Source organism: Stegostoma tigrinum, chromosome 5, assembly GCF_030684315.1.
Source record: "Stegostoma tigrinum isolate sSteTig4 chromosome 5, sSteTig4.hap1, whole genome shotgun sequence".
Taxonomy (NCBI): domain Eukaryota; kingdom Metazoa; phylum Chordata; class Chondrichthyes; order Orectolobiformes; family Stegostomatidae; genus Stegostoma; species Stegostoma tigrinum.
The window spans coordinates 73911825-73928476 of NC_081358.1; the positions used below are offsets into that span (position 1 = coordinate 73911825).

The following is a 16652-nucleotide window of genomic DNA, read 5'->3' on the forward strand; positions in this document are numbered from 1 at the left end:
CTTCGAAAACGCAGGCGAGCCCCAGGTGGACAGAGGAAGTGCTGTGATACCTTCAAGGCATCACTGGTGAAGTATGACATTGCCACAGACATCTCAGAATCACTGGCCCAAGACCATCCAAAACGGAGAGGAGCATTTTCATCCTTTAAAAACTTGAATATTAAATTAAAGGAATAGTTGGTTATGCATTTCAAACTGGAACATATGCATTTTGGCATTGGGGAAATTCACAATTTATAGCATAGCCAATCTGATTTGCTGCTATAACCACAAGTTCTAAATATTGTGTTGCTTCTATGGTCGGGACAAAAGACAGAACAGAACAAGTAGCTAGTAGAAGTTCTTAAATAACCAAAATACATTGATTAATATAGATAACAAAGTGTGGAGCTGGATGAACACAGCAGACCAAGCAGTATCTTAGGGGCCCAAAGGCTGACGTTTCCGGCCTAGACTGGGTCTAGGCCCGAAATGTCAGCTTTTGTGATCCTAAGATACTGTTTGGCTTGCTGTGTTCATCCAACTCCACATTTTGTTATCTCAGATTCTCCAGCATCTGCAGTTCCCATTACCTCTCATACATTGATTAACATATTGTAGACCTACAATACTGGATTTAAATAATGCCCCACTTTATTTTGAACACGAGTTGGAATCTTAATGTTTCCTGATAAATTAAATAGATACTATAGATAATAATTTAGTGTTCTGTATGTTTATATATTAGGCAATTTTTGCTGGTTAAATTCCAAAAGTACAACTAGTTCTGCCAAGTTGTAACTCATTGAATGGATTTTGGCAAGTGAGTTGTATCCAAGTAGGGAAGAGTGCATGTACTCTGGATGACATTGACAAAAACTGACCTGTGTGGTTTTCTTAGTAATTTGGTTTGGAGGTTCTCGAACATGGTGATATGTTTCCATATGTCATCTGATGTATCTTAACTTTTTTAATAAATGTTAAAAAAAACTTACTGACAATCTGTTAGTTTTTAATGATAATAAAGAATTAATTGACTCTTCATTAACTTTAAGAATATCATTGGTACTTCAAACAGAATTTTGCATATATGTTTAAATCAGCAGGCTTCACATTCTACTTTTCCTAAATATAAACTCACTAGCACGAGCTAGAATTATGCTGAAACAGATGCTGTATCGAACTGGTAATCATAGTCAGTAGCATTTTTAGAGAACTTACTTGCTAATTTCACTGCGAACATACCTACATATTTTACAAAACCTTTAAAAACAGTAATTGTATCCAGCCAGTGTTCAAGCATGGGGTAAGTCAGACAAACGCATTGTATTTTGAGCATCAAAAATGACCACCATCACATACAATGGCATAAAATGAGCAATATACCCCAACAGCCCACATGCTAATTTCTAATCACTACAAATAAATTTTCTAGACTCAAGTCTGCAGCATTATTAAGAGATCTACACCTCATAAACGTTGCAGTGATATTCAAGCAATTTATAAAGTTAGCTGCACTCTAGTACTCTTTTATAACCTTATATCCCACATATGTGGATCTGAAAAAGATGCGTATTTTTCAGTGCATACTTCTTTGGAACATTACATTCAATCAGATTTAAATAGGCCCATAGTTGTTTTCTGACTGCAATGCTTTCACAAATGGGGGTGGGGAAACTCTGGAATGCACAGAAGTCTTTTGACACTGCAGCCATTTCACATCTAAAATAAAGATAATTTACACCCCAATGATATGTTAAAGACATTTGAATTTTAAATTTTAAAAACTCAAAGGAATGAAAGCATTGACCTCTTTCTCCCATTGTCCTTTTCCTGGGAAGACACTCCCTCGGTTGTCAGTGTAACTCTGGAGCTTGCTCATCTATCACTCACTACGGTTTCACATTCTCGTTCGATTGTCTCAATATTTCTCTGGCAACTTCATGGCATTCTTTAACCCTCGACCGAAGAACATCAATTAAACTCGTATTGAGGAAAGTTTCAGCTTCCAATCTGGCAAATGCTCTGTTACTGTATTTCAACCTGATCTCTTTGCACTTCACTGGGTCTGTTCTTTGAGCTTTGTACAATCTGCTCAGAGCTTTCCAGTTTTAACTAATGATTCAGTCAACAGCATCAAATAATCTATCTGCTTTCAGAATTGCTTTGTAAATATGAATATATTTACTTCCTATATTTCATCACAGGATTGTAAAAATTAAAATTCACAGCTTGATAATTCACTTTTACAGAAGCTGAAGTCCAATGTTACTATTTCTTGAGTTTCCTTCACAAATCCAAAATGCAATTATACAATCCAACAGCACAACACAACACAACACTAAATTCTTGGGAACATACAGCTAATATCGAAGATTATTTTTTGTCTGAAAAATTTGTGTTTATGAAGGCAAATAATGTGGGGCCTGCTGAACAGACGATCACTTCTGGGTGCCAGGTGTTATTGGGTCAGACGCAAACAGCCTGATTCAGAGAATAGCTGCTTCTACTTCAACCAATAATCAATTTATCTCCCAACTTTTGGACATTGCTACTCTAATTTTAATTTTTCCATTTGAGTTATGTTTCTGGCCTAAGATTGCCATTTTGGACTAAATTATGCTAACTCTTTGTCCTGGTGGCTACCAGGAATTACAACAAAACAACTAAAATTAATTTCATTAGTGGTTGTATTGAATGTTGAATGATACAATGTTGAATCATGTTTAAGACATCATAAATTTGTTTCTATCTTTAACTGCCTGGGTTCAAAACTTTTTTTTACCTCTGCCATGTTCCTTAGTTTCTGTGATGCAAAGAAATGAAAGTGAAATAGTCTTAAGTGACATTTGAAAATGTGTTATTTTGTGTGGCAACATACAAGCAAGATATTCACATAAGTAACTATAGTATGGAAATTAAGCAACTAACATGTCAGGAAAGATCAGTTCTTAGTAGCTAAACTGGTTGCTCTTTAGTCATCCAGTTCAATATTTTAAAACTGTAAGCAAGGGTAAACACTGTGGACAAGATTTTGAGATCACCAACAATTTATTGTTTGTATTCTTTACTACATATGTATAACTAACTTTTAACATATTATTGGGTTCCGCAATAGTTTATTACCTTAAAATTATTCCTATAAAAGTCTTAAGAAATATAGATGATTACAAAACAAGAACCCGTTTTGTTGATGCATCCTCAGTAAACAAAGCCCTAGGCAGACAACAGCAGTTGCTGTATCCGCTTGGCACTGACCTGACCTGGATTTGATTAAAAAGAAAAAGAAAAAAAAGCATACCAAACGGGCCGCCTCAGCCCAAGTGCGGTCCTTCTTTTTCCTTTTGTCTTTCATTCTTTATTTTCCTTTTTCACTCAGAACATTTTTTTATTTTTTTCAGGGGAAGAGGTTTAAAAAAAAGACACTGAAGCAGCAAAGGACTAGACTAGAAGACAACAATCCCACTCGCACATATAGTACACAGCTTCCTTTCCCCCCCCCCCAGACTGCACCCTCCAGTTGACAGGTCTCCCCTCCCCCTATCCCAACCCAAAACAATACAATACCCAGCATCCCCAGCGCCGGCGCTGTCAAAGGTCACCGTTCCCCGGCCCCCTAACCCCACAACATCCTCTTCTTGCCGGATTACCGCGAACCATAGTCATTTTTGCGGGTCCTTTTTCTTGTGAATGAGAAGACTTTAGGTTAAAAGTCCCTGCTTCCCCCGTGCTCAGAGAGTACTGTCCGTGCGTTCGCTTGTACTCGGTGGTCGTTTGGAAGATGGCTGCAAGCCTGGAGGCTGCGCTCTGTGTTGGAAGCGCCGTTGCCTGGTTACAGCCGCTACCTAGTAACCGGGGAGAGTCCGCGTGGGGCCCAAACATTGACGAGGAGGCTCAAACAGCAGCGGCAGAAATCACAGCATCGACTGACTGACAGATAACGCCGCGCCATGTAACCAGCGATATCATTTGTGAGTGTAAGTAAAACAGTAAATTAGCTGTTTGTAGGACTTATAATTATTGCATGCTTTTTATAAAAGAAGTTATTTTCCTTGTTTAGCATCTACCTGCTCCCCAAATCGTTTGAATTGAATCCTTTCTTGAAGGTGGACGGAGTTCATAGATTGTGCTTTTAACAAAATGGTGAAAATGATATCGAGTGTAGAGTACAGAGGAGGTCTTTGGATTCGTGTTTGTAGTTGTGTTCTGCCTGTGCCTTCTCCTACCTTACTTCATCTAACCCCATCAACTCATTATTCCATTAGTTTCTCTCTTATGTGTTTCTGTACCTTCCCTCGTGTACCTATACTGTATGCTTCAAATGTTTGTTGTTCTGGCCAAGTTCATTTTTTTTGTGTTATATTGGATTTACTGGTAACTATCTTAGGCTTGTAGGTGGATACATTTTCCCATATCCACCTTACCAACTCCTTTACTTTAAAGACATCCATCAGCCATAGTGCGACTTCTTTTTCTAGAAAAATGTTCCTGATTGGCAATGTTGTGTGTTGGTGTCTTTGCAAATCCTCTTTCTACCAGTAGGTCTGTATTCCTTTGCATTAGAACTATGTATGTATAAAACTGCAAAACCAGTTTGTGAGCTGAAGAGGATGTTTTCTTGTTTTTAGTATTTTCCCACCTTTTGACATTTTCTCACTTAAGCTCAGTTTAAATAACCATTTTGTCACGGAATATGAGGTTTACAAGAGTTTTATTTTGGGACTATGTATCCAAATTATAATAAACTGAGGGAATGTTGTGACCTGTTCTGAAATCAGCCTCAACAGATGTGAGAAAAGGGCCTACTTTAGTAGAAGCCATAGAATCCCTACAGTTAAGGATAAGGTTCCCCATGGTAGGCTCATTCAGAAGGTCAGGAGGAATGGGATACAGGGGAACTTAGCTGCTTGGATACAGAATTGGCTGGCCAACAGAAGACAGCGAGTGGTAGTAGAAGGAAAATATTCTGCCTGGAAGTCAGTGGTGAGTGGAGTTCCACAGGGCTCTGTCCTTGGGCCTCTACTGTTTGTAATTTTTATTAATGACTTGGACGAGGGAATTGAAGGATGGGTCAGCAAGTTTGCAGACGACACAAAGGTCGGAGGTGTCATTGACAGTGTAGAGGGCTGTTGTAGGCTGCAGCGGGACATTGACAGGATGCAGAGATGGGCTGAGAGGTGGCAGATGGAGTTCAACCTGGATAAATGCGAGGTGATGCATTTTGGAAGGTCGAATTTGAAAGCTGAGCACAGGATTAAGGATAGGATTCTTGGCAGCGTGGAGGAACAGAGGGATCTTGGTGTGCAGATACATAGATCCCTTAAAATGGCCACCCAAGTGGACAGGGTTGTTAAGAAAGCATATGGTGTTTTGGCTTTCATTAACAGGGGGATTGAGTTTAAGAGTCGTGAGATCTTGTTGCAGCTCTATAAAACTTTGGTTAGACCGCACTTGGAATACTGCGTCCAGTTCTGGGCGCCCTATTATAGGAAAGATGTGGATGCTTTGGAGAGGGTTCAGAGGAGGTTTACCAGGATGCTGCCTGGACTGGAGGGCTTATCTTATGAAGAGAGGTTGACTGAGCTCGGTCTCTTTTCATTGGAGAAAAGGAGGAGGAGAGGGGACCTAATTGAGGTATACAAGATAATGAGAGGCATAGATAGAGTTGATAGCCAGAGACTCTTTCCCAGGGCAGAAATGGCTAGCACGAGGGGTCATAGTTTTAAGCTGGTTGGTGGAAAGTATAGAGGGGTTGTCAGAGGCAGGTTCTTTACGCAGAGAGTTGTGAGAGCATGGAATGCGTTGCCAGCAGCAGTTGTGGAAGCAAGGTCATTGGCGTCATTTAAGAGACTGCTGGACATGTATATGGTCACAGAAATTTGAGGGTGCATACATGAGGATCAATGGTCGGCACAACATTGTGGGCTGAAGGGCCTGTTCTGTGCTGTACTGTTCTATGTTCTATGTTCTAGTGCAGAAAGAGGCTATGTAGCCCACTGATTCTGCACCAACCTGCCAAAGAGCGTCCCACCCAGATCTGCCCATCCCACTCTATCTGGGTAGCCCTGCATTTACCATGGTTAATCCATCTATTTTGCATGTCCCAATCCACCTAATCTGCTCATTTTTGGATTGTTGTAGGAAACCCACACAGACAACGGAAGAATGTGCAAACTTCACACAGTCACCCAAGGTTGGAATCGAACAGGGGTCCCTGGTGCTGTGAGGCAGCAGTGTTAACCATTGAGCCACAGTTTCAACTTATAGTTTTGATAGAGTAAAGAAGACAAAACTATTTACAGCAGTAGAAGTATCAGTTATCATTGAAGACGGCTATCAGGTGACCAATGAAAGAATCAAAAGGAGCACGAAGAAACTTTTTTGTTTTTAAACGCAGTGAATTGTTATGATTTGTAATGTGCTATCTGAAAGGGTGTTGGAAGCAGATTCAATAGTGACATTCTGCTGGAAAGTTGGATATATTGGATAAATATTTGAAGGGAAAACATTTACAGTTAAATGGCAAAAGAGCAAAGGAATGGAATTAATTGAATTGTTTGCCCCAAGAGGGGACATGAGTATGATGAGCCAAATGACTTCCCATAGTAGTTATTGTTTCATGATTCTATACATTTTGAAATGTACACCATGTAGAGCAAAGGTGTATTAGAAGTATTTGAGTAATTGACTTAACATCAGTATTAAAGTAGCTTTAATTTTTGGATCATAAAATGAATCCTGTACTTAATGTCTGCCTACTATTCTGTTTTTACAATTTAAAGTTCTCGTGTTTATGGTAATATGTTTAGTTTTTGGGAAAGTGGTAAAAATTTGGCCCACTTTGCTTGGGATGTTGGAAAAATAATTCAGCGTCAGAAATTGGGCCAGTCACAAAAGACTTAAGTAGGTACCTGAATACCTATCGTAGAAATGTTATGCTGATTACAAGATGGCACAGTGGCTCAGTGCTTAGCACTGCTGCCTCACAGTGCCAGGGACCCAGGTTCGATTCCAGCCTCAGTGGCTGCCTGTGTGGAGTTTGCATGTACTCCCTGTGTCTGCATGGGTTTCCCACAGTCCAAAAATGTGCAGATTAGGTGGATTAGCCGTTCTAAATTGCCATAGCGTCCAGGGATGTGAAGGCTATGTGGCTTAGCCATGTAAAATGCAAAGTTTCAGGGATAGGGTAGGAGGACTCTTCAGAAGATTGATGTGAACTGAATAGGCTGATTGGTCTGTATTCTACACACTGTAATGATTCTTCTATAATTAATACCTGATCTTACTTTGTACTGAGCTAATAAGACTGTCTGAGGGACCCTACTGCTGTTCCTGGCCCAAATACCAGCTTGAATCATTCCCTACCCACACTTCAACTTGCTCAGTTTCTGAACCACCTTCTCACTAAGTAAATCTTAACTGAATATAGCAACAAGTGTAAATAGGGGATGAATCCTGTCTTTGACCATCCTGTATTTGTGAATCTTCCACAGGGGTGGCTGTGCTGACCCATCCTTGATATAGCCCAGTCAAAATAATGCAATATAGTTGCGGCACAGAATTCTTAATGGATAGCAGCACCAGCAAAGTGCACTCTATCTACACTGACCAGAAAATCTAGACCGTAATATTCTAAGGCCTGTGCCTGCCTTGTTTTTTAAACAAATGTGGACCGAAATGAGAAAAAGCTGTTTTAAAACCAGTGTTTTGACAAGGATGATGCAGATTTAAAGAGCAAGTGACCTGACACTCATGCCAGGCATCATAACAGGAGATGTCTGAACAAGCAGTAATTAAAGCATTGATTTGCAGCCAAGGGGGAGTACAAATGTATGTTTTGTTGACGACAAGAAGCTGATTGTTAGCTGGTCACTCGTCCATAGATCAATGATAGAGATATTTTTGCCTTCCCAACACTGTCAATTATTCTCTGGTAGCTGAACAGCTTGGAGCTGGGAGCAGGTTACAGAGGGAGAAGTCATAGAATCATAGAATCGCTACAGTTTGGAATCAGGCCATTTGGTCTGTTTAAGAACGGTAGCAAGAATAATCCTGGTAATTACAGACCGGTGAGCCTGACTTCAGTGGTGGAGAAGCTGGTGGAGAAGATACTGACGGATAGGATCTATTTACATTTGGAAGAAAATAGGCTTATTAGTGGTAGGCAGGATGATTTTGTGCAGGAATGGTCATGTCTTACCAACTTGATAGAATTCTTTGAGGAAGTGACAAAGTTGATAGATGAGGGAAGGGCTGTAGATGTCATATACATGGACTTCAGTAAGGCGTTTGATGAGGTTCTCCATGGTAGGCTGATGGAGAAAGTGAAGTCACATGGGGTCCAGGGTGCCCTAGCTAGATGGATAGACAACTGGCTGGGCATCAGGAGACAGTTGTAGTGGACGGGAGTTTCTCAAAATGGAGAAATGTGACCATTGGTGTTCCACAGGGATCCGTGTTGGGACAACTGTTGTATGTGATATACGTAAATGACCTGGAGGAAGGTATAGATGGTCTGATTAGCAAGTTTGCAGATGACACTAAGATTGGTAGAGTAGCAGATAGTGAAGGGGACAGAGCGAGAATGCAGCAGAATGTAGATAGATTGGAGAGTTGGGCAGATAGAGGTCAATCCAGGCAAATGCAAGCTGATACATTTGGAATTCTAATTCAAGAGCAAACTATACGGTAAATGGAAAATCCCTGGGGAAAAGTGATGCACAAAATTGATGTTCAGGTCCATCATACACTGAAGGTGGCAACGCGGGTGGATAGAGTGGTCAAAAAGGCATACAGCATGCTTTTATTCATCGGACGGGGTATTGAGTTCAAGAGTCGGCAGGTCATGTTATAGTTGTATTGGACTTTGGTTTGATCACATTTGGAATACTGCATACAGTTCTGGTCGCCACATTGCCAAAAGGATGTGGATGCTTTGGAGAGGGTGCAGAGGAGGTTCACCAGGATATTGCCTGGTATGGAGGGCGCTAGCTATGAAGAGAGATTGAGTAGATTAGGATTATTTACATTAGAAGGACGGAGGTTGAGGGGGGATCTGTTTGATGTCTTACAAAATCATGAGAGGCATAGGCAGGGTGGATAGCAAGAAGCTTTTTCCCAGATTGGGGGACTCAGTTACTAGGGGTCACAATTTCAAGGTGAGAGGGGAAAAGCTTAAGGGAGACATGCGTGGAAAGTTCTTTATGCAGAAGGTTGTGGGTGTCTGGAACACATTGTCAGCGGAGGTGGTAGACGCGAGCACAATAGCGTCATTTAGGATGTATCCAGAAAGATACATGAATGGGCAGGGACAGAGGGATACTGATCTTTAGAACATAGGCAACAGGTTTAGATAGAGGATCTGGATTGGCGCGGGTTTGGTGGGCCGTAGGGCCTGTTCCTGTGCTGTAATTTTCTTTGTTCTTTGGTCCAACAAGTCCTTGCTGCCCCTCTGAGGGGCATTCTACCCAGACCTATTCCCCTAGCCCTGCATTTCCCATGTCTAACCCACCTCATCTAAACATCCCTAGGCACTATGGGCAATTTAACATGGCCACTCCACCTAGCCTGCATGTCTTCGGACTGTGGGAGAAAACCGGACACCTGGAGGAAACCCACACAGACACAGAGAGATTCAACAGAGGACAATCATCCGAGGCTGGAATTGAACCCGGGTCCCTGGCACTGTGAGGTAGCAGTGCTTACCACTGAGCCACCATGCTGCCTCAAAGTGTTCAGTGCTCTCTGTTTTCTGCGGTCAAAACTCACTAAACCTGAAGAAGGCCAGTTTACCTTTCTCGCAACAGTTGCTAAACTGTTGATACTGCTGAACTGATAAGTCAGACATTTTGTAAGCAAAGCAGTCACCATGTGTCTCTTACCAACAGTGGAAGTATCCAAAGAAAGACAACTGTAGAGCATCCTCTGGCCAGCAGAAGAATCGTAAGGATTGTCTCAATAGCAGAACCTGGGAACAAACACTGCTAAAATGTTATTTCACTCTGTCCATTTTACCTTTCTGCATATGTAAGGGGAAGTTTAAAAGAGGACTAGAGTATTAATTAGCATTATATACCAACAGCTTACTACTGCTTATGTATGGCTAGAGTCTAGAATTTAATTACTTGTAATAAATAGTGATCCATATTCAGTACATAGAACATAACAGCACAGTACAGGCCCTTCGGCCCTCGATGTTGTGCTGACCTGTCATACCGATCTTAAGCCCATCTAACCTACACTATTTCATGTACGTCCATATGCTTATCCAATGACAACTTAAATGTACCTAAAGTTGGCGAATCTACTACCGTTGCAGGCAAAGCGTTCCATTCCCGTACTACTCTCTGAGTAGAGAAACTACCTCTGACATCTGTCCTATATCTTTCACCCCTCAATTTAAAGCTATGCCCCCTCATGCTCGCCGTCACCATCCTAGGAAAAAGGCTCTCCCTATCCATCCTATCTAACCCTCTGATTATTTTATATGTTTCAATTAAGTCACCTCTCAACCTTCTTCTCTCTAATGATAACAGCCTCAAGTCCCTCAGCCTTTCCTCGTAAGACCTTCCCTCCATACCAGGCAACATCCAAGTAAATCTCTGCACCCTTTCCAAAGCTTCCACATCCTTCTTATAATGCGGTGACCAGAACTGTACACAATACTCCAAATGCTGCCGCGCCAGAGTTTTGTACAGCTTCACCATAACCTCTTGGTTTTGGAACTCGATCCCTCTATTAATAAAAGCTAAAACACTGTCTGCCTTCTTAACAGCCCTGTCAACCTGGGTGGCAACTTTCAAGGATCTGTGTACATGGACACCGAGATCTCTCTGCTCATCTACACTGCTAAGAATCTTACCATTAGCCCAGTACTTTGCCTTCCGGTTACTCCTACCAAAGTGCATCACCTCACACTTGTCTGCATTAAACTCCATTTGCCACCTCTCAGCCCAGCTCTGCAGCTTATCTATGTCTCTCTGCAACCTACAGCATCCTTCGTCACTATCCACAACTCCACCGACCTTAGTGTTGTCTGCAAATTTACTAACCCATCCTTCTACGCCCTCATCCAGGTCATTTATAAAAATGACAAACAGTAGTGGACCCAACACCGACCCTTGCGGTACACCAGTAGTAACTGGTCTCCAGGATGAACATTTCCCATCAACTACCACCCTCCGTCTTCTTTCACCAAGCCACTTTCCTTAGTGAAAAAGTTATAAAGTAAATTTCTACATTTTTCCCACAATTCAGGATCATGTTGCTCTTTTCTCTAGCTTGAGATAAAGACAACAGATAATAGAAAACAAAAACAGAACCATGTTTTATGCTTTCTATTGATATGGATCTTAAGGTCAGATAGATTTCAGAATGTTATGGACATTTAAGACATCTTTAACTTCTGTGATAACTCCAGAAATAGGAGGGCTTCATTTCCAGTATGCTATCCCATGAGTAGTGACAAGATCCTGAAAGTTTATTTAAATTTTTGGCCTTTTTATGGCTGTACGATTCTATTCAAGTATAGTATTAAAGTGCAGATTAGCACTTAATTTTAGTGCAATTATTTTTAAGAGGAAATATTTTTGTATCCTTTCGTATAGGAACCACAACGGAACAGAATGGCAAAGGCACACTTGTTCAGTAAGCAAAATAGTGGATTGCCTATTCAACGACAAGGTAGGTGTCTTGATTTTGAAGAAGTAAGAACATTTAAGCCCACCATCCTTACCAAATTGGATGATTATACCAAATACTGGAGCAAGAGAACACTTGCTAGGGAACTAAGTTTGTATTGGGTCTTTCTGATACTTAATTGAGGGAAATTTCATTGCACTTGGAGTCACATTTTAGATTACCAGTCTGATCATATTGCAATTGTAAAGTTATCATTAGGGATGTTGGTCAGATAAAGCTGGGTGTAGACAGAATACATATGAAGACAAACTCTATTTTTAGGTGAATTTGATGAGAGACAATATATAGATGAAAAATACGAGTAATGGATCCTTATGCACACCAAACATTTTAGTGTGGAAATGGAAAAATTAGTTTTTGCAACTGATACTCTGATTGGATAGGTAAGAATGGAACCATTTATGTGCAGTACCACCCAGATAGATAACAGTAAAGAAGGAAGATGGTATGATAAACTATATGACAAACTGCAGACAAATTGAAAAGGATGGAGAGGCTAATTTATCCTGATCATAATTGCTTAGGAAGTTATTTGTCACTGCTGTAAGACCCTTGATATATGTACTGGGTGGAACCCTGAAACCTACACAAAAATGCTGCAGAAACTCGGCAGACTTGCAGCATCTGTGGAGAGAGAAACAGTTAATGTTCTGGTCAAGAGTCATGTGGGACTTGAAAGCTTCACTCTGTTTCTCCCTCCATGGAAGCTGCCATATCTGCTGAGTTCCTGCGGTATTTTCTGTGTTTATTTCAAATAGAAACAGAGAAACACACAAAACTGGGTGCGGGAGTAGGCCATTCAACCCTTTGAGCTTGGTCCAGCATTCGCTATGCTCGTCCAATTCAGTACCTTGTTCCTGCTTTCTGTCTATATGATCCCTGTACCCAAAAGATTTTCAACATCAGCAATCTTTATTTGAATGTGGAAACTTGTTTGGAGGGATGCATACATGAGTTCTGAACAATATGGGTGCAGATTTGGGAAGCAACAACTCCATCAAACACTTTGGAGATGAAAGGAAGTTTGGAGGTGGGATGGGAGTGAGCAACATTGGAGTCAAGGCTATTTTTGAAATGTTGCTCGATGAGAGATTTAACAAAATGGTGGGATAGTTCCTGAAGAGAGAGAGCTGTTAACCAGGATCGTCTTAGGCAGTTCTTTGGGATCCAGAATGAATTGCTTCTAGCGAATTTCAAAAATTCTAAGACTGGTAAGTCCACAGCACATTACGAAGACTCGACCAAATGCAGGGCACATGGAGCTTGAAAGATTAGGTTGCGTGTTTTCAAGGATTTGTGCCTCTCTGTGACACCTTGATTTCCCCTTGTTTTCAATCTTGATAGTGTCCTACAACCAGGATGTTATTCCTTTAGCTCTGAGCTGGAAGATCCCTTATGACTTAATGTTCCAATGGTGGAATAGCTTAATATTGTTCCAGTCAAAACTCGTTTATATTGTCCAATCAACCTACATGAACCCAATCCTTTTTTACATTGAGGTGAATTAGTAGTCTTGAGTTTCTGAACGTGATTAAATTTTAAAATAAATGATCGCCAAAATTTTATTTATATAGTACAAATCACATTTTCCAGCTATACCACTATTAATCATACCATCTTCCTTCTTTACTGTTATCTATCTGGGTGGTACTGCACATAAATGGTTCCATTCTTACCTATCCAATCACAGTGAGAGTATCAGTTGCAAAAACTAATTTTTCCATTTCCACATTAAAATGTTTGGTGTGCATAAGGATCCATTACTCGTATTTTATAGGTAATTTAGTTTTAAAAAGCTGTGTGGCTAGTGCCAAAAGTCATCCGATGTCAAGTTTTAGATAACTTTTGATCACCTGTACAGAGGTAGTATTTCATGTCTCTGGAACAGGTGGAAATTGAACCTGGGCCTTTTAGCTCAAAAGTAGCTCTGAGCTGGAAGATCCCTTATGACTTAATGTTCCAATGGTGGAATAGCTTAATATTGTTCCAGTCAAAACTCGTTTATGTTGTCCAATCAACCTACATGAACCCAATCCTTTTTTACATTGAGGTGAATTAGTAGTCTTGAGTTTCTGAACGTGATTAAATTTTAAAATAAATGATCGCCAAAATTTTATTCATATAGTACAAATCACATTTTCCAGCTATACCACTATTACTATAATAATGTTTAACCCAGGTAATATCAGCAGCCTCTTTGAAAAGTCAAGCCGAGCAAAGTTAACGTTTAGTTCAGTATGGCTGTTCTTCAGAATATATCAAAGAGTCATTTCAGACTCTTAACTTTGTTTCTCTTTCCACAGATGCTGCCTGATCTGCTTAGTTTCTCCAATATTTTGTTTTAGTTCCAATCTTCAGCATCAGCAATATTTTACTTTCGTAATATTGGTAGCCATTATTGTAGTTACTTGTATGTTTTTTTTTGGGGAAAAAAAATTTATGCAATGTGGACTTTGCTGTCTGGGTCAGCGTTTATTGCCCATCCCTCATTGCCTTGAGAAGGCAGTGGTCTGTTTTACTATTGGTTTTTGTGTGTCCTAGCCCTGCTCGGGGCTATCCAATTATTACATTGTGACTGGTGGAAAGCTGCTGATGTTCAGTGTGGGGACTGCAGTTGAACTTAGAAGGAGACCTTGAGAAATTCTGGCCCATCTCGACATATATGGCAGCAGTCTGGCTGAGAAACAATTACAAGAACGCTGGTGAGAATATAGTAAAAATCACCTTTTATGCTTCAAAGACCTGATGCCATTTCCCTAACTTGGCAACACAATAAACCTCGTAATGTATTAGAGGACCGTCGGCTGGAGTGCTGTGATACCAAGATCTCTGTTGCAGTAATCCACAGTGATGAAAGCAGTCGTCTGAATGTGCATACTAACTGAGTTTGCGTTATGTTGGGTGACTACTGTTTGTATCACAATGTAAATTGAGACCTTTGCCATCAGACATGCTTCTTTGTTGGCCTCACTAGTGTATTGATAGAGCTAGTTAGTGATGCTGTGGATACTGAAGGATATTCCCTGTTGTAGGGGAGACCAGAGCTGGGGGATACAGTTAAGCATATGACAACTTCATTAAAGTTGAGGATATGGACATGTTGTTTTAAGGTTGTTGGTCTGTGGACTTCTCTTTCCTCCAAGAAAGTAGGAGACTGGGCCATTGATTTTATCCAAGTCTAAACTGGATGTATTTTTGATAGATAAGAGAGTGGACGATTATGGGGACAGACAGGAAAGTGGAGTTGAGACGACATTCACAAGACCTGTGATTTTATCAAATGGCAGAACAAGCTTGAAGACGATGTTTTCACTGCCTTTTGTGGAAGAGAGTCCCCACCTCTGCATTAAATGGACAAACCTTTTTATTTAAACAGTGCTGTTATAGATTCCATGCCAGCTCACCCAGTATACGCCATGGCAGACATGCTGAGGTAGAATATATTTCTGAATATCTATTACAGTTTTCATGACATTTTTAAAAAGGAAACATTTTCATAAAAGCCTATTCTAAATATTTAAGTACCCTCAAGTATATAATGCTTATAAAAACAATTATTTATATGCATAACCCCACAGTCGATCTATTAATAATGTCTTGGAGCTGTCAGTAAAATTGTGAGCTTATACCCCATAGTGATAACAATAGGTCTTGGAAATCATTTATGTAGTAATAATGCTATAGTGATAGTACAAAAAATAATTTTCACAAATGGCAAATGCAGATTTTATCCAACATGCAGACATGATCTTGTTTAAGTTTTTAAAGGACAGACTATTTAAGTAACTTGACAGCTCAACAGTGCCACAGACATTATCCTCCCATTTAGACCGGCTCTTAGAAATTCATAATTCACAGCAGGGTAAGACGACAGCAAAGAATTACTATGTTTGAACTTTCAGGTAGTCCTGCTGACTTCAGTTTTCTCTAGTTTCAGCCATATCCCTCCCTTACGCACTTTTGGCAAAAATAGCATCTGTCAGTGCTGGAACTTGGGATTCGAGTTTTCAGTATCATTTTGGGATACAATGTAGAGTTTCTAGGATGCACAAAAGTATGAGTTAATGTGTTATCCCTCCTAGCATAAAATACATTGTCATTAATTTTGTGGATAGAAAGAACAAAGTCTATATTTCTATGAATATTCATTTTGGTTTTCTCCCTGTCAAGGGATGAACAAAGGTTCATGCCATCTTGGTTCCTCTGCATACCATAAATGTGATTGGGTTAAAGTTGCACGACCATTTATCTGCAAAGTGATTCATCATGTCCGTGAATTAGAAACAAAGACTGAAGCATGGTTCAGACAGGTATGGCTGGGAGAAGCAAATTATAAAGCACAAAATAATTTTAGGCTGTGTCTTTATCGAGAAATAATTGCATATGTTACTGTACACTTGTTGTGAAAGGTTCGTGTAGAGTATGCTGTCCTATCTTTGATCCCAAGGAGTACAGTACCCAAGAAATTTCAATGACTTGATTACAACTATTATTCTAAATTTCATCCGTCTCATTTCCCTTCAAACCATTTCGGATAAGATCGACTAATTCAGTATATACTAGAAATTGAAGAATAGCTGAAACTTAAATATTGATCTTTTCTTAACTGTATGGAAATATTGCCATACTTAATAGATATTTAGATTATCTGCAAAAGTAGTGAGTAGTAGTCAGAACACCAGAACCTGAATTTCTATTTATTATCTTAGACCATAAGGCTCTAAGAAATATGAACGGGGTAAGCCATTTGCTCCCTTGAGAGCCTGCTCCACCATTCAGTACAATCATGGCTGATCCAACATTCCTTGTGTCCACTTTCCTGCCTTTCCCTGTAACCCTCAATTCCCCTACTGATCAAGAATCTATCTAACTCAGCCTTAAATATACACAAGAATTCTTACCTGTGCCACCTCCTCCCCCCAAAACACACACACACGCACACACACACACACACACAAAACTCACAGGGACAA

At 40.2% G+C, this 16652-nt stretch overlaps 2 protein-coding genes across 13 annotated transcripts in view; one reads left to right on the forward strand and one right to left on the reverse strand.

Moving 5' to 3' along the window:
• Positions 1 to 3949, reverse strand: part of LOC125451594 (putative Polycomb group protein ASXL3) — a 287101-nt gene extending 283152 nt beyond the window's left edge. For both annotated transcript variants that reach the window (XR_007247331.1, XM_059646068.1), the window contains exon 1: positions 3281 to 3949. Coding sequence is in view for 1 of the 2 variants with exons in the window: in XM_059646068.1 (XP_059502051.1) it covers positions 3281 to 3334 (54 nt within the window). In the remaining variant the exon portion in view is untranslated. The remainder of the gene's footprint in view (positions 1 to 3280) is intronic.
• LOC125451596 (coiled-coil domain-containing protein 178) overlaps positions 3572 to 16652 on the forward strand; it is a 349746-nt gene continuing 336665 nt past the window's right edge. For 5 of the 11 annotated variants that reach the window (XM_059646071.1, XM_048528880.2, XM_048528877.2 and 2 more), the window contains exons 1-3: positions 3572 to 3956; positions 11586 to 11661; positions 15850 to 15989. In XM_059646071.1, coding sequence (XP_059502054.1) covers positions 11604 to 11661; positions 15850 to 15989 — 198 coding nt within the window. In that variant the 5' untranslated portion in view covers positions 3572 to 3956; positions 11586 to 11603. Of the gene's footprint in view, positions 3957 to 6120; positions 6320 to 11585; positions 11662 to 15849; positions 15990 to 16652 lie in introns of all 11 variants that reach the window. The other 6 variants (XM_048528873.2, XM_048528879.2, XM_048528881.2 and 3 more) reach the window with 4 other exon arrangements.